This window comes from Corvus hawaiiensis, chromosome 24 (genome assembly GCF_020740725.1).
Source record: "Corvus hawaiiensis isolate bCorHaw1 chromosome 24, bCorHaw1.pri.cur, whole genome shotgun sequence".
Lineage (NCBI taxonomy): Eukaryota > Metazoa > Chordata > Aves > Passeriformes > Corvidae > Corvus > Corvus hawaiiensis.
In genome coordinates this window covers 9,015,278-9,037,707 of record NC_063236.1, presented here as the reverse complement: position 1 = coordinate 9,037,707, position 22,430 = coordinate 9,015,278, and the positions used below count along the sequence as shown (strand labels likewise).

The 22,430-nt window shown below is 63.2% G+C and overlaps 2 protein-coding genes across 13 annotated transcripts in view; both read left to right on the top strand.

Moving 5' to 3' along the window:
- PLEKHA6 (pleckstrin homology domain containing A6) overlaps window positions 1-17,755 on the top strand; it is a 43,968-nt gene extending 26,213 nt beyond the window's left edge. For 3 of the 12 annotated variants that reach the window (XM_048327754.1, XM_048327764.1, XM_048327763.1), the window contains 24 exons: window positions 41-145; window positions 229-301; window positions 629-729; window positions 2,978-3,153; window positions 3,366-3,863; window positions 4,490-4,979; window positions 5,338-5,424; window positions 6,019-6,072; window positions 7,830-7,910; window positions 9,083-9,151; window positions 9,456-9,536; window positions 9,814-9,963; window positions 10,255-10,350; window positions 11,402-11,513; window positions 11,646-11,785; window positions 12,372-12,524; window positions 13,609-13,735; window positions 13,835-13,923; window positions 14,215-14,412; window positions 14,500-14,664; window positions 14,811-14,944; window positions 15,155-15,297; window positions 16,195-16,319; window positions 16,602-17,755. In XM_048327754.1, coding sequence (XP_048183711.1) covers window positions 41-145; window positions 229-301; window positions 629-729; window positions 2,978-3,153; window positions 3,366-3,863; window positions 4,490-4,979; window positions 5,338-5,424; window positions 6,019-6,072; window positions 7,830-7,910; window positions 9,083-9,151; window positions 9,456-9,536; window positions 9,814-9,963; window positions 10,255-10,350; window positions 11,402-11,513; window positions 11,646-11,785; window positions 12,372-12,524; window positions 13,609-13,735; window positions 13,835-13,923; window positions 14,215-14,412; window positions 14,500-14,664; window positions 14,811-14,944; window positions 15,155-15,297; window positions 16,195-16,310 — 3,438 coding nt within the window. In that variant the 3' untranslated portion in view covers window positions 16,311-16,319; window positions 16,602-17,755. Of the gene's footprint in view, window positions 1-40; window positions 146-228; window positions 302-628; window positions 730-1,765; window positions 2,180-2,977; window positions 3,154-3,365; window positions 3,864-4,489; window positions 4,980-5,337; window positions 5,425-6,018; window positions 6,073-7,829; window positions 7,911-9,082; window positions 9,152-9,455; window positions 9,537-9,813; window positions 9,964-10,254; window positions 10,351-11,401; window positions 11,514-11,645; window positions 11,786-12,371; window positions 12,525-13,608; window positions 13,736-13,834; window positions 13,924-14,214; window positions 14,413-14,499; window positions 14,665-14,810; window positions 14,945-15,154; window positions 15,298-16,194; window positions 16,320-16,601 lie in introns of those variants that run through there. The other 9 variants (XM_048327755.1, XM_048327757.1, XM_048327756.1 and 6 more) reach the window with 9 other exon arrangements.
- Window positions 17,756-20,692: 2,937 nt separating this feature from the next.
- GOLT1A (golgi transport 1A) lies at window positions 20,693-22,430 on the top strand. Its single transcript, XM_048328189.1, has 5 exons — window positions 20,693-20,784; window positions 21,266-21,357; window positions 21,437-21,615; window positions 21,707-21,770; window positions 22,133-22,430. The coding sequence occupies exons 1-5, from the start codon at window positions 20,760-20,762 to the stop codon at window positions 22,169-22,171; spliced, it is 399 nt and encodes a 132-aa protein (XP_048184146.1). The 5' UTR covers window positions 20,693-20,759; the 3' UTR covers window positions 22,172-22,430.

Here is a 22,430-nt window from a genome sequence, read left to right as displayed (position 1 = left end):
CCCAGCCCGGGCACTGAGCATCTCCTGTCCCCCCATGCAGGCTCCGCGCTCGTCCCGCAAGGGCATCGCCTTCGGGAAGCGCTCCAACTCCATGAAGAGGAACCCCAACGCCGCCGTCACCAAGAGCGGGTGGCTCTACAAGCAGGTACCCCCCCGTGCCACCCCTTCCCGGCCCCGCAGAGCCCCGGGACCACTCGGAACGCTTCTCTCACCGCCCCTCTCTCGCAGGCCAGCTCGGGGGTGAAGCAGTGGAACAAGCGCTGGTTCGTGCTGGTGGATCGATGCCTCTTCTACTACAAAGGTACGGCCACCCCCGTGTCCCCAGTGCCACCAGCTGCGTGCCTCCAGCAGTCCCAGGCTCTTTCCCTGCTCCAGCCTGTTTTTCCCGGTGTTTGCCGCGCCGAGGGGTTAATCCTGAGCTTTCCCCGCCTCCCTGGCAGCTCCCGGGCTCGGCCCGGGGCCGGCATCAATAATTGAGGAGGTTGTTTGTGAGCCAGGCCGAGCTGCGGGAGCAGCAACAGGCGGGGAGGCGATCCCACAGGTGGGACGGAGCCGGGGGATGAGGGGGGGCTGCGCCGGGGGTCCCTCCGAGGGTGTAACCCCAGGATTCACCCTCCCCCCTCCCCAGACGAGAAGGAGGAGAACATCCTGGGCAGCATCCCCCTGCTCAGCTTCCGCGTGGCCGCCGTGCAGCCCTCGGACAACATCAGCAGGAAGCACACGTTCAAGGTCAGTGCCTCTGCCGGGGCTCGCAGGGGACAGGGGCGGCACTGGGGCGGCACTGGGGTGGCACTGGGGTGGCACTGGTGATGCTGGCAGGGTCCCCGCTGCTCTGGTGGCTTTCTTGGTGACGGGGCATGGAGCACGCCGGGGTGACCCCCATGGATACCCTGCGGATCTGGGGAAGCTGGGACACAGCAGTGTCCCCAAGGTCGCCACCCCCCGCCCGCAGGGCTCTGCTGGGTGCTCCCACCCCTCTCCCCGCCCTGCTTTCCCCTCTCCATCGCTGCTGCCCCCACCGGCCTCTCCCAGCGGCTGCTCCGGGAGCCGAGCACGGAGCTGTCCCCGATTCCAGCCCTGTTTTAGCTGCTTGACTGGCAAAAGTGGCACCGGAAAGGGGGGAGCCTGCACCGAGTGGCTGCTGTGGGGCTGCAGAGGGGAGCAGGGAGAGGTGGCGGCGGCTGCTGCTCCCCCGCATCCGTCCCTGGCAGGGTCTGAGCTTCCCTGGCACTTCTCGGCACTGCTGGGCGCCTTTGGCATCACCAGGAACCTTCCCCAGCCCAGCTGCTCGTGCTGCCCGTGGTCGTGGGTCACTTTGGCACGCCCTTGTTGATCCCAGTGTGTCCTTCCTGTGTCCAGAGCCGGTGCTGGGCTCCCCACAGGGCACTGCGGAGGAGTTTTCCCAGTTTAAGGAAGGGATTTTTGTAGCTGACCCCCTCTTAAACCTGAATTTAGGCTCAGCTGAGTGGGGTTTAGGGGGGAGGGATGGGTCACACGCGGGGTCTGCCATGTGCAATGCCCACACTGGTGTCACCTTCCGCAGGTGACAGCAGGGAAGTGACCTGGGGATGTCCAGGGAGAAGCTGAGGGGGCTGGGGGGGCTCAGCCTGGAGAAAAGGGGGATCAGGGGGAATTTCTGGCTCTGCACAGCTCCCTGGCAGGAGGGGGCAGCCGGGGGGGATTTGGGATTTTATCCCAGGGAACAGGGACAGGAGGAGAGGGAACGGCCTCAGGCTGGGCCAGGGGAGGCTCAGGGTGGACAGCAGCAGGAATTTCCTCATGGAAAGGGTTGGAAAGGGCTGCCCAGGGAGGTTTGGAGTGCCCATCCCTGGAGGTGTCACCTGGACGTGGCACTGAGTGCTCAGGGTGGGGATCGGGCACAGCTCGGACTCGATGATCCCGGAGGGCTTTTCCAGCCCCAATAATTCTGCGATTCTGTAAAATCTCTGTTGCCTTGTGGGGAAAAACCTCACAGAGCTGAGCTCAGCAGCTCCCGGGCTTTGGGAGGATGGCTTTGTCCAGGGAAGGGCAGAGAGGTTCCCATCCCACTCCTACTGACCCCGTGTCTGTGTTTCCTCCTCCTCCTCCTCCTCCTCCTCCCTCGGTGGGCGAGGATGCCGGGACAGGAGGGGTCTCTCGGTGCCACCCACCACGCCAGCACCCAGCCACCGCCACCTAGGTAGTACCTTCTTGTGTTTCTGGTGCATGCAGAGGCTGAGGGACCCCCGGGGCTCGCTCTGCTCCTCCCTCCCACTAATCCAGGGCACGGATCCCTTCAATTCCACCTTTCCCTCTGCCTGCAGAGCTTCCAGAAGTGCATGGGGGGGCTCAGGAGGTGACCCCGGCGGGGCACGGCGGCTGCATGGTCTGGGGAGGATGGAAACTCGAGGGAGGGGTTTGATCAGACCTCATTTTTCTGTTTTCTTTCTTTTTTTTTTTTTTTTTTTTGAAGATATTGAACCCTGACATTCTTTCAGGAGGAAAACTCCCAATTCCTCCCTTTTCGTCCTCCTTGCTTTCCCCCATCCTTTCCCACAGGGGGGAAGGTGGAAGCTTCAAAAAGGCCCTCAAATAAAAGGCTCTTTCCAGCACATTCTGGGCAGAGAATGGGCACCAACTTGGATCAAAACCAAACTTTTTCCTCCCAAAATATTTCCTGGGCCGAGAAACCACCTTCCCCCTCCCCCTGCATGGATCACGCTCCTCTGCTGCTGCCGCTCTCGCTGGGACAGGGACTCTTTGCCACCCCAATATTGGGGTGCTGCTCCTCTTGGGAGGGCTGGTCCCAAAAATTCTCTGGGAGTGGCTCCAAGGGGGATAAAACCCCACCGTGAGGGCCTGCAGAGCTTTCCTCCCGCTCGGTGGCCGCACATGGAGGCGAAAGAGCTTCTCCCGGAGCAGCAGGATGCGGTGCCAGGCTGGAAGCGGCGCTCTCACCCTCGTGTCTGTGTCTCTCCCGTTCTGTGCCCCCCTGCAGGTGACGGTGTGCTGGGTGCAGGAGCCGCCGGCGGGTAACGGGCAGTCCCTGTCTCCCCAGGCCGAGCACGCCGGCATCCGGACCTACTTCTTCAGCGCCGAGAACACGGAGGAGCAGGAATCCTGGATCCAGGCCATGGGCGAGGCCGCCCGGGTGCAGATCCCCCCGACTCAGAGGTCAGCGCCCAGTGCCACCCCACTGCCCTGCCCTCCTGGGGACGCGCCGCTGTCCTCGCTCCACACCCGGGGACATTTGGGGCCGTGAGGGACCCTCTGGAGCTGGGGGAGCAGTGACCCCGCACGGCTCAGGGAGGGCCAGGGCATTGCTGGCCACCCTGGGGCACTGCCAGGGGTTGGTGACCCCTCCGTGGTGTCTCGGCACCCCCCAGGCACGAGAAGCCGGACTCGGAGAACATCCCCCCCAGCAAACTCCACCACCACCAGCACTGCAACGCCGCCCACCGCGAGCAGCCCAAGGCCGAGCCCGACGCCAAGACCCGCGGGGAGGGCGACGGCCGCGGCTCGGAGAAGATGGAGCGGAAGCCGCCGGAGCGGCCGGATGGCAAGAAGGAGCCTCTGGCCAAAGCCAACGGCCTCGCCGGGCCGGAGCCGCCCTCGGAACCGGGCAGTCCCTACCCCGAGGGGCCGCGGGGACCGGCGAGCGCCGAGCGGCCGGCACAGCCCAACGGGTGGCCGTACCCCTCGCCCAGCCGGCCCGGCAGCACCGCCTTCCCCGCGGGGGGTGACGGCGACAGCGGCGCCCAGCGCCGGGGTGTCACCCCCAGGTCCCACCCCGAGAAGGTGGCCCAGCGCAAGAGCTCCATGACGCAGCTGCAGCAGTGGGTGAACTCCCGCCGCGCCACCGGGCCCCCCGAGGAGCTGCGCAGGTGAGGGGTGCGCCAGGACGCTCCTTTGGTCTGGGGTTGGTCCCTCTGGGAACGTTCTGCCCCTTCTCGTCTGCTTTGTGCCCTCCTGGGGGCCAGAAAATCTCATTTCTGGCTCTGCTTTCTTCTTTCTCTCCCTATGGCAGCTCTGAGCTGGGTGTGGGACACCCCAAAAAGCTGAGGAGGGTGGGTTTTAAAGGGGGGGTCCCTGGGTGGAGGGAGGCCAGGATGGGAAACTGCCACAGGGCCCTTTGGAGCCACCTCAGTGTCCTCGTAGGAGGGACACGAGGAGAGGAGGCCACCATGAGATGCCAGGGAGGAGGAATTCCATGAGGAGGAGCTCCCATGGAGTCCCTGAGATGAGAGACGCCAGGAGGGGAGGCCCTGGGACGAGGAATGCCAGGACAGGAAGGGTGTCCTTGCAGGAGGGACACAAGGAGAGGAGGCCACCATGAGATCCCAGGGAGGAATTCCATGAGGGGAAGCTCCCATGGAATCCCTGGCAGGAGGAACGCCATCCATCCACCTTTCCTGGTGTCCGAGCCTCCTCTCGGGCTATCCCTGCCCACCAAGACCCCGGGCACTGCCCACCGCCAGCCCAGCTCTCACCTCTCTCTCCCCTTCCCCAGCCCCACCAGGTTTTACCCCGTGTCCCGCCGGGTGCCCGATTATTACTCGCCCTACTCGCCGCAGTACCCCGAGGAGTACCAGTACTACCCGCCGGGCGTGCGCCCCGACAGCATCTGCTCCATGCCCGCCTTCGACCGCGTGAGCCCGCCGTGGGCGCTGGACGACAAACGCCACTCCTTCCGCAACGGGGGTCCCTTCCACGCCGCCTTCGGTCGCCAGGAGGTCCCGCTGTGGCTGCCGGCGCCCGGGAGGCCTCCGAGCTACCTGGACGAGGTGGACGCGGCCTCAGGCTCGCTGCGGAGGATGTCGCTGCAGCCGCGCTCGCGCTCGGTGCCGCGCTCGCCCAGCCAGGGCTCCTACGGCCGCGCCAGGGTTTACTCGCCCATGCGCTCGCCCAGCGCCCGCTTCGAGCGGCTGCCGCCCCGCGGGGACGAGATCTACGCCGACCCTGCCACCTTCGTGATGCGCAGATCCATCAGCTCGCCCAAGGTCAGCGCCCGCCCGCCGGGGAGGGGAGGTGGGGCAGGGGGGTGGCTGTGTCCCGGCTGTGCCCCTCTGTGGGCACAGCCTGGCCTCAAAGTGCCTCCACAAGCCCGTGGCTTGCAGAAGAGGGTGGGTTTGGGGTCCTCGTTGCCATCCTGCAAGGGTTCCCTGGTGGTGTTTGTTGGATGGGATGGGATGGGATGGGATGGCATGGCATGGCATGGGATGCGATGCTCAGGACTACCACAAGATGTTCTCCCAAAGAGGGAGCGCTGGTGTCCCTGTCCCTCTCCTGTCCCCTCCTGTGCTCTCTCCTCCTGTCCCGTGTCCCTGACTTTGGCCTGCGGGTCCCCTCTCTCCGCAGTACGATTACCTGGGTGACAGGCGGCCCGTCCCGGCCGGGGTGTACCCGTACCACTTCCCGGCGTCCCCCACCATCCATGACAAAATGGTACGTACCTGCTGGCCCAGGGGGTGACCCTGTGACCACAGACCCCACCCCGGGCACGTGGGGCAGTTTGGGGGGTCCTCACTCAGGTGGCCAGGGAGGAACCAGAGCACTCCAGGGGTAGCTTGGCGGATCGGAGCTGGGCCTTTTATTGGTGTGTCCGGTCCCTCCTGGCCATTCCAGAGGGAAATCCATGTGGAAAGGCCCCCTCTGTACAATGGGACACCCTCGGACCCCCAAAGCCCAAACCTCTCCCGCTCTGCTTCCTCACATCTGGCCACAGCTGCTGCCTTCTCCTGCCTCGTGACCCCTCCCAGACCTGAGGGGTGACACCGGGAGGTCCCCCCACATCCCAAAACCCCGGGACAGGACCGCCAGAGGAGGGAGAAGCCTGAATTTCACCACACCCCACCCATGCTGCCCATCCATCCCCGCCACCGCCGCAGGCAGGGTCCCCCCGGAGTGAGCGGGGTCCGAGGGGCACATTCCCAGCAGCATTCCCGATCCAGGGGCCATTCCATAGGCTCCCCCCTAACTGCTTTGCTTCTTCTTTTATTGTGTTTCGCTGCTCGTTTCTTGCCTGCTGGCTCCTGGTAGGATGAACTTTTAGACCTTCAGTTGCAAAGAAACCTAGAATATTTGGACCAGCAGGTAGGCGCAGCTGGCTGCCAGCCTCACCTCACCGGCTGCTTCTTGTCCCCGTGTGCCCCGTGTCCCTGTCCCCTGCCATCCATCCTCATCCCTCCCGGCATTCCAGCGGCATTCCAGCGGCATTCCAGCAGCAGGAGTTGTCTTTTTTGGTTTCGCTTCTCTCCATCCTCCGCATCCGTAGGGCCGCTCATCGCTCGGCAGGAAAGTGTCCCCCCTCCCCCTCTGGCAGTGCCTCCGTGTGGTGTGGTGGAGTTCTGGGGGGAGTTTGGGGGGAATTGGGGCAGATTCCAACATTTCTGGGGGCTCTGGGAGCTGTCCTTGAGCTCAGGGGGTGCAATGGCTCTGAAACGCCCCCAGGTTGGTGCTGGACACCTGCCGGGTGCCAGTGTGGCCGTGCTGTCCCCAAATCCGGCAGCTTTGTTGCTGTAGGGGCCCCAGGGTGTCCCCCGTGCTGGGGGTGGCCAGGTGACCCGTGGGAACCGTGGTTTTGATGATGTGGTGGCACTTCGGAGGCAAAAAGTTTGGTGCAGGTGGGCACCAAGTGCCCCAAACCCAGCAGCGCTCAGCTTTTTTGGAGGAGTTTTTGGAGGAAAACCCTGATTTTTGCCAGGGGTTTTTGGAGGAAAACTGCACTGACTTCATCCCAGGAGCGTGGGGAAGGGGATACAGCTGGGAGACTCCGCAGGGATGTGTCCAGGCAGCAGCTAAAGCCACAGCCGGGCACAGGAGCTGCCGGCCAGCACCGCAGCCCAGGCCAGGCTGGCACAGAGGGAGCCGCTCCCTCCACGATCCCATTAGGCTGCAAATCTCCCGTGGCCGGGATCTGTGTCCGCCTTGGAGCGGGGCCAGCGCCAGGCGGGAGCACTCGCTGCAGCAATAAAAGCTCCCTGCGCTGTCTCGCAGCCGCCGGCAGCGCCGCAGCCTCTTCCCGGCTCTTTAAAATGCTCCCTAAAAAGGTTTGGCATCTCCTCCTCCTCCTCTCCCGCCGGCCTCTGGAGAGGCTGATTCGGAGTGACGCTGTCAGCGGCCTCTTCTCAAACATCCTCCTGCTCTGTTTTCTCTCTCCGTCCTCGCCCTCGGCTCCCTGGCTGCACCCCCAGCGGCGTTTGGGCCCTGCTTTGGTGACAAAGTGTTGTCACCCTTTGGATTTCAGGAGAGGCTCCCCTGGAATGTCCTGCTCGGGGCTGGGGGATCCGGGAGGAGCAGAGGGAGCGGTGGAGCTCTGGTGACTTGAGTGGCTTTGTCACCCGGCACCGAGGCAGCCACGGGCACCACTGGCTGTGTGCCGCTGGTTGGGGGCTGTCCTGTCCCCGTGGAGCGGCACAGAGCTGCCCAAACCGTGCCTGGCAGCAGGGAGGTGCCATTCCCGGTGCCGCCTGGAAAAGGGGACACTGCTGTCCCCAAGCCCAGCTTTCAGTCACCTCCCTAATGCCCAGCTGGGCACGGAGCCGTGGGGCAGCGCCAGGGCCCGTCCGTGTGTCCGTCTGTGTGCCAGCCCACGCTGCTGCCGTCCCTGTCCGAGCTCGTGTCTGTCTGTGCCATCTGCTCCGAGCTGGCTCCGTTTTATCCGTGTTTTCCCCCCAAAAAAGCACCCTGAGGGCACTAAACAGAACAACAGCAGCGCGGGGCCACAGCTGGAGCCCCTGGGCCACCTCAGGAGGTGACATTTTGCATCCTGAGGGTTCCGGACCGGTCACCGACAGCACAGGCGCGTGTCCCCCGCTGACCTCTGCCCTTTCCTTCCCTGTGTGCCGCAGATGAGCGAGAGCGAGACCCTCATCACTATGGTGAACAGGATGGTGGAGACCTCCTCCCCTAGGGCCCAGCTCTACATGCAAGTAAGGCTCCGGCCACCAGGCCCCGCATGGCTCGTGCCTGGCGGCCGTGCCGGCCACCCCCGCGCCACCCGGGGCCACCTCCTGCCATCGCCACTCACGCAGCAGCCGCGGCTCTGGCACATCCCGCTCTCGGGGGAAGCGCTGGTCCATCCCAGGCTTTGCTAATCCATCCATGAGCCATTCCCAGCCGGCAAATCCTCGAGCTGCCAGCGCGAGGTGGGGACGGAGCTGCCCCCGGGGGACTCTCGGACGCGGGGCTTGGCTCGTCCTTGGTTTGCGAGGAGGAGGTGTGGGGTGACAGGAGTGCCGTTCTTAAACCAACGGAGTCGTTCCTGAGACAGGGAGAGGGAACAGCCTTTCCCCCTGGAAATGTTCCCAGCACTGGGATAATCCCTGCAAGGTCACATCGCTTGAGTCCCCCCACCCGGTGCCACCCACCCCGCGTTGTGCTGCCCTGGGCACCTCCAGGATGGGATTTTCCACCCAAAAACGGCGCCTGTTTCCATCTGATGGCAGCGGGGATGTGCTGGAGGGTGAAACAGGAGCTCCCGGGATGCTGCAGCATCCCGATCCACCCGGCTCTGCCTCCAGCCCCGCGGGCATTTCCCAGATCCGGATCCATTTGCATCATCCCGGAGTTTTAAATGGTCCTAAAGCACCCTCTCTGCTTTCTAGCAATAATGATCCCCTCCTTCCTATCTCGTGCCTTTCATCTCAGCTCTTGGAGGCATTTAATTGCTGAAAGTCCCATCAGTAATTGAGATTTCCAGGAAAGGAAAATGACTCACGGAGGAGCCGGGCGGGGGTAAACAGGCCCTGCCGCAGCAGCTGCTGATTTATGGGTGCTCCCACTCCGCCGAGGTGGAATTACAGCTCAGCCGCGCTGCCTTTTGTTTTCCCTGCCTCTGGAATGGTGGCGGTTAATGGTTCACGAGGCATCTCCTTAAGCTTGGAGAGGGTGGCTCTGGATCTTTCCCGTTGGGAACGGGCAGGGAGAGGCTGGGACTTCATCCCAGTGACTCCCGACTGATGGGGAGCATCCACCGCCTCCGGGGCTCGGCTCCGGCCTCCTTTTCCCGGCTCGCAGGGATGGGAGAGAGGAGCTGGGAGCTGCCTCCCCTTCCCTGAGCATCCCGGGGTGGGGCCGGGCTCACCCCTCGCTCTGCTTGCAGGTGACGCCCTTCCCGGAGGCCTACAGGGACACCCTGCACCCCTACAAGATCAGCGAGCAGGACACCGATGTAAGAGCAAATCCTGTCGCCTCTCGGTGTCCCCTGTCCCCACGGGCAGAGCTGTGCCCGCTGCTCTCGGCCGCTTTGATCTCCTCAGGGATAAATCCTCCCCTGAGTTTAGGTCTTGCCCCATCTCCCAGTTGGCCCCGTGTCACCCTGAAGTCCCTGCAATGACAGCAGGAGGTCGGAAACCCTCCCCAGAGCCATAAACCCCATCAATCCCACCCTGTATCCTGGCTGCATCCCATCTCTCCCAGTGGGAAACTCATCCTCCTCATCCTCTCCCCCCTTTCTCTCTTCCCCGCTGGCACAGAAGCTGCTGGGGAAGCTCTGCGAGCAGAACAAGGTGCTGCGGGAGCAGGAGAGGCTGGTGCAGCAGCTCCGGGCAGAGAAGGTACGTGGTGCCACCTCAGGTGGCCACACGGGGACCTGGCGGTGGCACCTGCGTGGTGGGGAAGTGACACGTCACCACAGGAAGGTTTGGGTTGAAGGGACATTAAAAACACCTCCAACCACCCCTGGGCCGCTATCCCAGCTGCTCCAACCTGGCTTTGGACACTTCCAGGGATGCGGCAGCCATTTGGGGACATTTCTGAGCTGGGGGAGAGGCCGTGGCGTTCTCTGTGTGTTATTGAGCAGCCAGGACCTGGTGGCTCCGTCTGTTCCCGCAGGAGAGCCTGGAGAGTGCCCTGATGGGGACGCACCAGGAGCTGGAGATGTTCGGGAGCCAGCCTGCCTACCCGGAGAAGCTGCTGCACAAGAAGGAATCGCTGCAGAACCAGCTCATCAACATCCGCGTGGAGCTGTCCCAGGCCAGCACGGTAACGGGGTGGGGGGGGAGGGATTTGGGGCCCTTTTGTCCCTTCCCGGATGGAAAACAAGCAAGGAAAGGGAATTCCCCTTGGCTGGCTGGGGGCCAGAGGAGCCAAAGTCCCTCACTGGCCACAAAGCAAATTGGGCACCCTCCAGGTGCCACCTCAGCTCCTGGCTCTGTCTCTGCTGTGCCGTGGGTGCCTCAGAGCTTGTCCCCACTGCTGTCACCCCATGCCCAGCTCGGGGGGCTGTGCTGGGTGCCCAAGACCCTCCTGATCCACCCCCCACTGTCCCCTCAGGCCCTGGCAAACAGCACGGCCGAGTACGAGAGTCTGGAGAGCGAAGTGTCCACCCTGCACGATGACCTCTGGGAGCAGCTGAACCTGGACATCCAGGTGAGAGGGTGTCCCCTGCCACCCCTGAACCCGGACACCCAGGTGAGGGTGTCCCCTGCCACCCCTGAACCCAAACACCCAGGTGAGGGTGTCCCCTGCCACCCCTGAACCCAAACACCCAGGTGAGGGTGTCCCCTGTCACCCCAAACCCGGACAGCCAGGTGAGAGGGTGTCCCCTGCCACCCCAAACCTGGTCACCCAGGTGAGGGTGTCCCCTGTCACCCCTGAACCCAAACACCCAGGTGAGAGGGTGTCCCCTGTCACCCCTGAACCCAAACACCCAGGTCAGGGTGTCCCCTGTCACCCCTGAACCCGGTCACCCAGGTGAGAGGGTGTCTGTGTCACCCCTGAACCCAAACACCCAGGTGAGGGTGTCCCCTGTCACCCCCGAACCTGGACACCCAGGTGAGGGTGTCTGTGTCACCCCTGAACCCGGACAGCCAGGTGAGGGTGTCCCCTGTCACCCCTGAACCCAAACACCCAGGTGAGGGTGTCTCCTGTCACTCCTGAACCTGGACACCCAGGTGAGGGTGTCCCCTGCCACCCCTGAACCCAAACACCCAGGTGAGAGGGTGTCTGTGTCACCCCTGAACCTGGACACCCAGGTCAGGGTGTCCCCTGTCACCCCTGAACCCAAACACCCAGGTGAGGGTGTCCCCTGTCACCCCTGAACCCGGACACCCAGGTCAGGGTGTCCCCTGTCACCCCCGAGGTCCCCCATGGAGGTGGAATCCCCCTCTGCCCCATGCCCAGTTCTCCATGCCCAGCCCTCACGTCCAGCTTTGGCCACCGTGGGCACTCGGTGTGCCATTGACCCCAGAGTCCCCCCCAGCTGCCCCCAGCCCAGGTGGGTTCCTGGGGAGCAGATCCAGTCATCCCAGCAGGATAAAAATCCTGGGGGTGATGGTTCCGACCCCTCCAGGCCGTGTCTGCCTCAGTCGGGACCCCCAGTTCCTATGGCTCACTTTGGGGCAGGGGTCCAGCTTGATTTGGGGCTGGCACTGGCACCCCCAGGACCCCTCTGAGCGCTGCCTTTCCCCCCCCAATCCAGAACGAGATGCTCAACCGGCAGATCCAGAAGGAGATCTGGCGGATCCAGGACGTGATGGAAGGGCTGAGGAAGAACAACCCCTCCCGTGGCACCGACACTGCCAAGCACCGAGGTGAGGGGGGCTGTCCCTGACCCCAAAGTGTGCGGGGGGTGTCCCCTATGAGCTGCTGCTCAAGGAGGTGAAGACCCTCATTATTATCTTATAATTATCTTATAATTATCTTATTGCTGCTCTGCTCCACAGTGGCTCTGGGCCCCTCGGGGACGTACAGCTCCAACAGCCCCGCCAGCCCCCTGAGCTCTGCCAGCCTCACCAGCCCCCTGAGCCCCTTCTCCCTCATCTCCGGCTCCCAGGGATCGCCCACCAAGCCAGGCCCCGGCGAGGTCAGTGACCCTGGGTGTCCCCTCTTTGTCCCCAGCAGGTGCCAGCAGGGGATTGGGGCTGCTGGGCACCGGGCACGGAGCTGCCTCCCCTCGTGGTTCTGCCTGGAGGGCACCGTTTTGGTGACGTGGATGGGCCCTGGTGTCACCTGGTGACTTTGGGGTCCGTGGTCCTTGCAGGGCTGTGGGTCCGGAGAGATGGGAGCTGCTCAGCTCCAGCTTTTGGCTCCAGGAGCAGCTCCTGGTGCCACCACAGCCCCTCTGAGTGCCGTCACTCAGGGCTGGTGCCACCTTCATGCACAGGAAATTTATTTAGGGTGGAGTTTGGAGACTCCCCAACCCCACCTAGCTGCACAGAGGTGCTGCCGGTGTCCCCAAGTGCTGTCGAGAACCTTCATTTGGGCATCCCCCGAGCCCTGCCTGGCCCTGGGGCCCAGCAGCAGGGACACCGAGAGGAACACGGCCACCGCAGAGTCACTCCCTCCTCCATCCCTTTCTCCAGGACGTTCCCGCCGTGTTGTGCCTCGGTCTCTTCTCTAACTCTCTCTTCCTTCTCTGCTCTCACGCCTCCCGCTCCTGCCCGCCCCAGGAACCAGGCCCGCCTCGACCTCCCCTCCCCAAGTCCTACGTCCCCCTGGAGTCTCCTCCGGCCGTTCCTCCGCTGCCCAGCGAGAGCCGCCTCTGGCCCTACCCCGCCTCCCCTTCCTGGCACCAAGGCGGCGGAGAGGCCAAGCGGGGACAGGTACCGAACCCTGCAGGGCAGCTGCCACCCCGTCCTCCTCCTCCTCCTCCTCCTCTTCCTCATCACATGGGATGAGGCAGGACACGGAGCTGCCCGCCCCCAATCCACGGGGACAGCGTGGAGGTGACACTTGGTGTGGGGACAGCTCTGCGCGCCGTGGCCCTGCCGCACCCCTGGTGTCCCCAGCAGGTCGCCACCCCCTGTGCTCCCTCAAGACAGGGATTGTCCCCTCCTGCTGGGGAGGTTGTCCCTGGCATTGCCCTCTCTGCTTTGCTCTGCCCTCGCCTCTGTCACTGTCCTTCCGTGTCACCGCTCCCCGTGTGGCGCTGGCAGGCTCCGAGCCCCCCGCGCCAGGGCAAAGCTGCATTCGGGAATTCCTGGTGACACCCCGGCCGTGCGTGGGGCTGGGTGTGGACACGGGTGACACGAGTGTCCCCACAGCCTCTGGATGTGTGACCATGAGGGACGCAGTGGCTGTGTCGAGCTGGGAAGGGACACGGTGCCAGCTCAGGTGGCACTTCCAGCTGCCGTGGGTGGCACAGTGGTGGCTGCGTGTGGATCCAGGGGTGTCAGGGTGCATTTAGGGGGACACATTGGGCTGCTGCGCCCGTTGTCACACCCCTCTGTCACCCCAGCAGCTCCCGGGCTCTTCCCATGGGATGCCAGAGGGGACGGACCCCAAAACTGACCCTTTGCTGGTCCTTCTGCCCCTGTATGACCCCATCCCCTCCCGTGGGCATGGGGCGCTGCTGGAGCCCAGCACAGAGCCAGGATGTCCCTGCCCCCGAGCTCCTGGGGGCTATGGAGGGGTTGTCACCTTACAGGAACCTTTGTCCCATCCTGTGGGGACAGCAGCAGGCACCCAGCCCTGACAGGATGGGACACAGCAGGGACAAGAGCAGAGCCCCCTCAGCCCCTGTCCCCACGATTTTGGGGTGCTCTGGTCCCACCTGGCTGCTGTCCGTGTGTCCGTGGAGTGTGTCCGTGCTCTGTTTGTCACCCCAAGAGCAGCCGGGTGTCCCCAGGCAGAGCGTGGCCCTCAGGCAGGACTGGAGCTCACTGGGGACCTTTTTCCCCCCCACAGCCCAAACCAGGCTTCGAGCAGAGCAAGAAGGAGCCGCCCCGGCCCAGCCTCCCCGGCCCCGCACCCGAGGGGCTCCCGCAGAGCCGGACAGAGCAGGACGGGGACAAACAAGCGGCTCTCAACAAGGGTACGGCACTGGTGACACCCAGCAGGACCTTGAGGGTGGCGCTGGGACCCTGCCCGGGGTCCCCAAGGGTTCATCCTGGCGTTGTGGTCTCCCCCGCAGTGGGAATCGTCCCCCCCAGGACCAAGTCTCCGGCGGAGGACGAGGTGGTGTCCAGGAGGAACGGCCTGGCCAACGGGCTCAGCTCCCGGGTAGGGCTCGGGTGGAGGGGCTGGGCTGGCCTGGGGGGGCTGGGTGAGCCAAGGGGGGCTTTGCTGCAGCTTGGGGACAGGAGCGTGTGGCTGTGTGGCTCCGTGTGTCACCACCCATCTCCTGGAGACCCCCATCCCGGGAGTGACATCCCAGGAGTGACATCCCAGGAGTGACATCCCCCAAGTGGCATCCCCCAAGTGGCATCCCAGCGGCTCATCGCAGAGGGGTGTGCCACTGGGGAGATGTCACCAGCCACCAGCAGGTGACCTTGAGGCTGGGCTTGTCCCCAGGAGAGACCCAAGAGCGCCGTGTTCGCCACCGAGACCAAGGTGAAGATGAGCGTGGAGGAGCAGATCGACCGCATGAAGCGGCACCAGAGCGGCTCCATGAAGGAGAAGCGGCGCAGCCTGCAGCTCCCCGGGCCCCAGCAGCTCCCCGGCCCCCAGCCCGATGCCCCCGGCCCCAAAACCCCCTCCTCCTACAAGGTGGTGAGTGCGGGGCCACGGCGGGGTGGGACGGGTGACAGCGCACCACCCAGTCCGCGGGGACGCTGAGCGGGGCGCGGTCCCTCGCAGGTGCGGCGGCACCGCAGCATCCACGAGGTGGACATCTCGGACCTGGAGGCCGCGCTGCGCTCCGACGAGCCCGGCAAGGTGTACGAGACGCCGCAGGAGGAGATCGCCCGGCTGCGGAAGATGGAGCTGGAGCCGCAGCACTACGATGTGGACATCAACAAGGAGGTGAGGATGGGATGGCTCTGAGTGTCCCCAGGGTGGTCACACCATCCTCTGGCAGCATCCTGGAGCTGCGTCCGGGCAGTGCTGGAGGGGGCAGGTCCCCAGTGTCCGGCACAGGGCACTTGCCCAGCTCTTCCCGCTGTTCCCAGCTCTCCACACCGGACAAAGTGCTGATCCCTGAGCGCTACGTGGAGCTGGAGCCGGAATCGCCCCTCAGCCCCGAGGAGATGAAGGAGAAGCAGAAGAAGGTGGAAAGGATCAAGACCCTCATTGCCAAATCCAGGTGAGGCTGCAGTGCCCACGCTGGCCATGCCAGGGGTCATCCCGAAGGGAAGTGACCACCCACCTCCACCCCTTCCCTGACCATTCTAAGACCACCCACCCACCTCCACCCCTTCCCCACCCATCCCAGGGGAACCCCCACCCCTCTGCCCCCTTCCCAGCCCACCCCAGGGGTCCTGGCAGGGGTGCTGATGCCAGGTGCCATTCCCAGCCTGCAGAACGTCATCCCCCTGGGCGAGGGGGAGGTGGACACCCCCCAGGACCCCGAGATGCAGCTGCAGGAGCAGGAGAAGAGGATCGAGATCTCGTGTGCCCTGGCTGCCGAGGCCTCGCGCCGCGGCCGGATGCTCTCGGGTGAGGAACGGGGAGGCTCGGAGGGTCGGATCCTGCAGATCCTTGGGAGAATGATGCCAGCAGGGTGAAGGCAGGTGCGGGTTTGGCAGCTTGGCAAGGCGCCAGTGGGCAGGAGAGAGGGCAGTCGTGGGACAGGGCATCCCTGAGCAGTGGGAGAGGTGATGCCAACAGCTCCTGCCACGCCTGGGGCTGCCTGCCCTGAGATGCTGGGATGGAGCAGCCCTTCCAGCCGGGCACAGCTTCTAGCGCCTTGCTGAGAGCGTTTGCGAGGGTGGGAGTGCCTGGCTGGGTGGCATGAGGTGGCATGAGGTGGCACGAGGTGGCATGAGGTGGCACGGCGTGGCTGAGCAAGCATGGTGACACCCCATGCCCAGGGGTTCTGGTGACACCCCATGCCCAGGGGATCGTGGTGGCACCCCATAGCCAGCAGAATTACAGTGGCATGGGCTGGCACATCGTGGCCGTGCATGGTGGCACTTGATGCTGGGGGGATTGTGTTGGCACACCTTGCCCAGGTGAGCAGGGTGACGTCCCCTACCTGGCTGACTGCACTGTCACACCGTGCCCGCGTGCCCGTGGTGTCACACCATGCCTTGTCCATGAGGAGCCCTGCCGGGAGCTCACGTGTGCGTGCTGTGCCCAGCTGTGGCTCTCTGTCCTTCCTGCCAGCCGTGGCTGTTTGTCCTGCCAGCTGTGGCTCTCTGTCCTTCCTGCCAGCTGTGACTGCTTCTCCTGCCAGCTGTGGCTCTGTCCTGCCAGCTGTGACTCTTTGCCCTACCCGCGCTTGCTTCCCCCCTTTCCTTCCTCCCTCCTCGCTGTCCCTGCCCCTGCCCAGCCCCGCCGTGCCCTCCCCGCCGCCCGCCTCCTTCACTCCCTTCTCCCGTTTCTCGTTTCCAGCTCAGTGCGCTACCCCCAGCCCTCCCACCTCCCCAGCCTCCCCGACTCCACCGACCAACCCCCTCTCGTCCGAGCCGCCCCGGGCCGCCGACAGCAGCCACCTCATGCGGGTGTGAGCCTGTGACGTAAGCACCTCTCTCTCTGACGTCATCCCCTCCATCCCTTCGCTCCCGCTCGCATCCCCCGAGCCACGTCAGCCCCGGCTCCTCCATGGACCCAGCGTCCCCCCGCCCAGGCCAAGGGGGCCGTGCAGGGTGGAAAAGGGGATCCCAGCATGAAATCCGGGGAGTCCCAGCATCCCCCGGCTCCCTTGGAGCCAAATCCCCGCCGGGTTTGCCACAAGGGGTGGGCACAGGGTGGACCCCACCCTGCTCAGCCTCTCTGTCCTGTCCTGCCCCCTTCCTCAGCTCAAGCCCTGGCTGCTGCCGGCGCCATCAAGTTCCATGGGGCCACGTTTTAGTCCCCTCCTGAGGTGACACCGAACCTCTCGCCGCCGTCCTCGGTTCTCCCGGACCCCCTTCCCTCCGTCCGATGGCGGGACCACGCGGGAGATGTGGCACCGACGGGAGCGGCGGCTCTGACCCGTCCCAAAGAGATGGGTGGGGGCTGGGAGTTGTCCCCAAGGAGCCCCCAGGGCTGTCAGTGGCCACAGGGACAGCTGTGACAGCGGCCACCGGCCCAGCGGGGAGCACAGGACTCCTGGGACGTCCCAAGGTCTGTGAAGGGGTTCTTGGGGTGGGGACCGGCCTGTCCCCAGCACGGATGGTGCTCCCAACCTTCCACCGCACCTGGATGTTCCTCCTCGGCTCCTCGGGCATGGTTTGCCTTCCCTGATCCCGATTTTGAACCCATCTGTGGCACTGCTGGTGGCTCAGCCGGAGGAAAAAGGGGACAGGATGGATGGAGGTGACACTGTGGGGACACGGAGGTGCCCAGGGCGCTCCAAGGGCTCTCCAAGCACGGAGCAGGAGCTCTGGGCAGGGATGGGGAGCAGAGCAGGGAATTGGGGTGCCCGGTGGGATAAAGGAGCTGTGGGGTCAGCAGGGACCCCCCTCTGGAGGGTGGGGACAGCGCTGAGGAGGGGTTTGGGGACAGCAGGGTCACCTTGGCTGCCCCGTCCCGCTGTCACCCTCCGCAAATCCCTCCCCGCGTCTCCCCCGAGCCCTTCCCGTTGCTCTCCAGCCCCTTCCAGCGGTTCGGGTTTCCTGTAGCAAATCCCCCCTTTTCTTTATTGTCCTGGAGGGTGGGGAAAAAGCAGAATCCCTGGAAGGACGTGAGGGTGGCAGCGCTGGGGTGGGCAGGGAGGACGGAGCCAGGAGCTGAATCCCAAATCCCAGATCCCAAATCCCATCCGTCCCTCCTGGGCTGATGCCAAACCCCCCCCCAGGACCCTGCCCCGCATCCCAATCCTCCCCGTCTTAGCAATACTTGTAGGATCCCCGGAGCCCTAAATCCCGCAGCCGAGCCTCCCTCAGCCCCTTTAGCTCATAAAGCTGGCCCTTTATTTTGCTATTTACATGCCTTAATATATGTTTGATGGAAATTCTACATTTATAATATATATCTATATTCGGTTTTTCCTCTTCTTTTCCCGGGAAAAGCTCGTGCCGAGCTCTCTCTTCTCCGCAGGGTTTGTTCCTGCCAAGGAAAAAAGCAAATTCTTTGCCAATTTATCAGAGGGGGAAGGGGGGAAAAAAGAAAGAAAGAAAGAAAAGAAAAACCAAAAAAAAAACAAGGAAAAAAAAAAAAAGGAAAAAAACCTATTTAAAAAATATATCTATTTTTTCTGCTTTTATGAAAAGCAAATTTATTTAAAATAAAATATACAGAGACTGTAAGTTTGAAGAAGAGAGGATGAGTTTATTTCCCTGTGTCCCCCGAGCTCCCCAGCTCGGGACACCGGGGCAGACCCCCCCTTACTGTGGGGACACCTTGGGGACATCCTGAGGTGGCTGTGGGGCAGCAATTCCCATCTCGGGGATCCAGAGACGATCCCAAAGCTCCCATCCCAAAGCCACCGGACGCTGTCCCCAAAGTGTGACCCGGCTGCGATTTTATTTTATTTAAAAAAAAAAAAGGAAAAAAAAGACGAGAAAAAAAAAGAAAGAAAAAAAAAGAAAAAAAAAAAAGAGAAAGAAACCAAACCTTAATTAATTAATTAATTAATTTTATTTTTGGTTATTATTTTTCATAAACACTTCATAAACCAGTGACTCGTTAACCCGGAAAGGATTTGCATCGGGAGGAAATAAATCTATTTATGCATTCGGGGAGGGTGGGGCGGGAGGGATTTGGTTTTCTGGGATATTTTCCTAGTGGTAGAGAAATAAAAATATCTATGAAACAACGACGTTTTCCTGTCTTTTCTTTTTTCCAGAGGGGACTTTGGATGTGGATTTTAATGTTGGATTGGACAGGCAGAGGCTGAAGGGGCTCTGGAGGCAGCTCCTCCTCTCTCTCCCTGGCTTTTTTTGGGATTTGTTTTCCCACCAGGGTTGATTTTGGGATGAAATTCCTGTCCCCGGGCAGTTTGTGGGGATAAATTTTGGGAATAGCTGGGTTTGGGTGGCTCTGGGGTGCCAGAGGTGACACAGGGACCCTGTGTTGGGTCTGCTGGAGCCGCTATTCCCACACCAACCGGCAAATCCTGGGACCTGCGCCATTCCCAAAACTCTCCCATGGGGCAGCCTGGGATCTGTGGGATCCATGGGATCCACAGGAATCCACGTGAGCTGGGACTCCTAAGGACGCTGCAGGGACCTCCACTGTCCCCACGGTGCCACTTGGCCGCCCCAAGGAAGCCAAAATCTCCCCGGTTTTCCCTATTTTAGGGATCCATCCCATCCCAGGGAGTTCATCCCGCTGGGAGGGGGGGCAGGACCAGCCGGGTCTGGTGGTCACAAGCCACCACATCCCCCATAGAGCCACCGTGTCCCCTGGAGCCACCACGTGCCCCATAGAGCCACCATATCCCCCATAGAGCCACTACGTCCCCCTGGAGCCACCATGTCCCCTCTGGGGACACCGTGTCCCCCATAGAGCCACTGTGTCCCCTCTGGGGCCACTACATCCCCCTGGAGCCACCGTGTCCTCCTTGGAGCCACCACATCACCCTTGGAGCTACCATGGCCCCCGGAAGCCACCATGTCCCCTTGGAGCCACCGTATCCCCTTTGAGACCACCGCATCCCTGCGAGGCCACCCATGTCCCCCTTGGAGCCACTGTGTCCCCCTGAAGCCACCGTGTCCCCCATAGAGCCACTGTGTCCTCCCTGGAGCCACCGTGTCCCCCTGAAGCCACCAGATCCCACTTGGAGCCACTGTGTCCTCTTTGAGGCCACCACATCCTGTGGGACCACTGTGTCCCCCTTGGAGCCACCACATCCCCCTGAAGCCACCGTGTCCCCCTTGGAGCCACCATGTCCCCCTGAAACCACCACATCCCCCTGAAGCCACCATGTCCCTCTAAAGCCACCATGTCCCCCTGGAGTCACTGTGTCCCCCTGAAGCCACCACGTCCCCCTGAGGCCACCAGATCCCCATGGAGACACCATGTCCCTCTTGGAGCCATCGTGTCCCCCTGAAGCCACCAGTTTCCCCTGGAGCCACTAGGTCCCCCACAAAGCCTCCATGTCCCCTCTGGGGCCACCATGTCCCCCTTAGAGCCACCATGTCCTCCCTGGAGCCACCAGATCCCCCTGGAGCCACCAGATCCCCCTTGGAGTCACCGTGTCCCCTCTGGAGCCACCACATCCCCCTTGGAGCTACCGTGTCCCCCTGGAGCCACCACATCCCCCTGGAGCCACCATATCCCTCTGAAGCCACCACATCCCTCTGAAGCCACCATGTCCCCTTTGGAGCCACTGTGTCCCCTCTGGGGCCACCACATCCCCCCTGGAACCACCGTGTCCCCCCTGAAGCCACCACGTCCCTCTGAAGCCACCACATCCCTCTGAAGCCACCATGTCCCCTATAGAGCCACCATGTCCCCTTTGGAGTCACTGTGTCCCCTATAGAGCCACCACATCCCCCCTGGAACCACCGTGTCCCCCCGGAGCCACCATGTCCCCCCTGAAGCCACCACATCCATCTGAAGCCACCATGTCCCCCATAGAGCCACCATGTCCCCTTTGGAGCCACTATGTCCCCTCTGGGGCCACCACATCCCCCCTGGAACCACCGTATCCCCCTGGAGCCACTGTGTCCCCCCTGAAGCCACCACATCCCTCTGAAGCCACCATGTCCCCCATAGAGCCACCATGTCCCCTTTGGAGCCACTATGTCCCCTCTGGGGCCACCACATCCCCCCTGGAACCACTGTATCCCCCTGGAGCCACTGTGTCCCCCCTGAAGCCACCATGTCCCCCCTGAAGCCACCACATCCCTCTGAAGCCACCATGTCCCCCATAGAGCCACCGTGTCCCCCCCGGAGGAGGTGCCGTGGGCGTTCCCGGGGTCGTTAATCATTCCCAGGATGACGTGGGGACTAAAGGGCTTTTCCAAGGGTCACTCTGGCAGCGGGGCCACCCTCGCCCGGCCTCGCCCAGCCCTGTCACCACCACCAAGATGGTGTCCCTGAGCGACTTCCAGCGTAAGCAGCCGCGCCGTGGCCGTGTCCCGGCGGGAATTCCCGTCCCTGCAGGATCCGGGAGCTCCGTGGGGACGTTTGGCAGCTCTGAGTCCCGGCTGGGAGCTGCTGGATGGGGTGGTTGGGGCAGGGAGGGGTGAGATGGAAAAGGGGACGTGGGGAGGAGCAGGGAGGGCTGGGGACCAGGAGGATTTCCTGGATCATCCTGGGATCATCTCCAGCCTTTGCTGCTGCTGCTCGGGGAAAGGCTGGATGCGGTTTTCCCGCTGATTTTTCCTCCGTGGTTTATGATTTATCCGGTGCCCTCAGGGACTTCTGGGGCACCAACAGCCTCCTCCAGGCCTGGCCTGGGTGCAAAGGCTGTTCCTGAGCTTTGGAGGCAAATCCAAAGGGGATTTTTGGGAAGGAACGGGAGAGGGAGGTGCTGATACGGGGTCTGAGGTGCGGAGCTGAGCCCTCAGCTCTGCTCCCCTGCTCTCCACAGAGATCGGAGTGGGCCTGGTCGGCTTCGGCCTCTTCTTCCTCCTCTTTGGGATCCTCCTGTACTTCGACTCGGTGCTCATGGCTTTTGGGAATGTGAGTAGGGCCAGGCCGGGGGTGCCCACAGCCGGATCAAGGAGCTGCCTTGACCCTCTCCTCTCCTTCCTCCTCCCAGCTCCTCTTCCTCTCCGGCCTGGTCTTCATCATCGGCTTCCGGAGGACCTTCACCTTCTTCTTCCAGCGGTCCAAGCTGAAGGGCACCAGCTTCTTTTTCGGGGGGCTCATCGTGGTCCTCATGCGCTGGCCGATCCTGGGGATGCTGCTGGAGGGCTACGGCTTCATCTCCCTCTTCTGGTGTGGGATGGGATCCTCGGGATGGGATCCTCGGGATAGGATCCTTTGGAATGCTCCCAGGAGCTCAGCAGGGTCTTTTGTATCCACACAGGAGCTTCTTCCCGGTGGCTTTCGGGTTTTTTGGCTCGCTGGCAAACATCCCTCTGCTGAGCCAGGTGAGAAGGGGCTGGGGACCCCTCGGGGCCTTCAATCCCTGCTGGGATCCATCCCCCTGTGCCCCTCGGGGTGGGCAGTCCCTGGTGGGATCCATCCCCCTGTGCCCCTCGGGGTGGGGGATCCCTGGTGGGATCCACCCTCCTGTGCCCCTCGGGGCCTTCAGTCCCCGGTGGGATCCATCCCCCTGTGTCCCTCAGGGTGGGCAATCCCTGGTGGGATCCATCCCCCTGTGCCCCTCGGGGTGGGCAATCCCTGCTGGGATCCATCCCCACGGATGGGATTGCCCCGGGAATGTCACCGCGGTGTCCCCGGGGCTGCACGGGTGGATTTTTCTGCTAATCCCGGTCTGTCCCCGTCTCAGCTCCTGCGGAACATGGGGGACAGCGGCTCCATGGTGTGACCTGACCAGTTCCGGGCTGAGTGGCTGCGATGGGACAGGGTGAGAGCCCTGGGTGCGGCTGTCCCCCAGAGCTGGTGGCTCTGTTGTCCCCAGGACCCTCAGTGCTGGCCAGACCCCCTCCCCAGCAGGGACGGTGCCCCCTCACTGTGCCACGGAGCTCCTGAGCCAGGCTCCGGGGTCCAAGGGCTGTGCCAGGCTGGATTCTGGAATTCTTGCACTTATTTAATTCTTTTCTGTGGAAGATTTAATTTAATAAAAA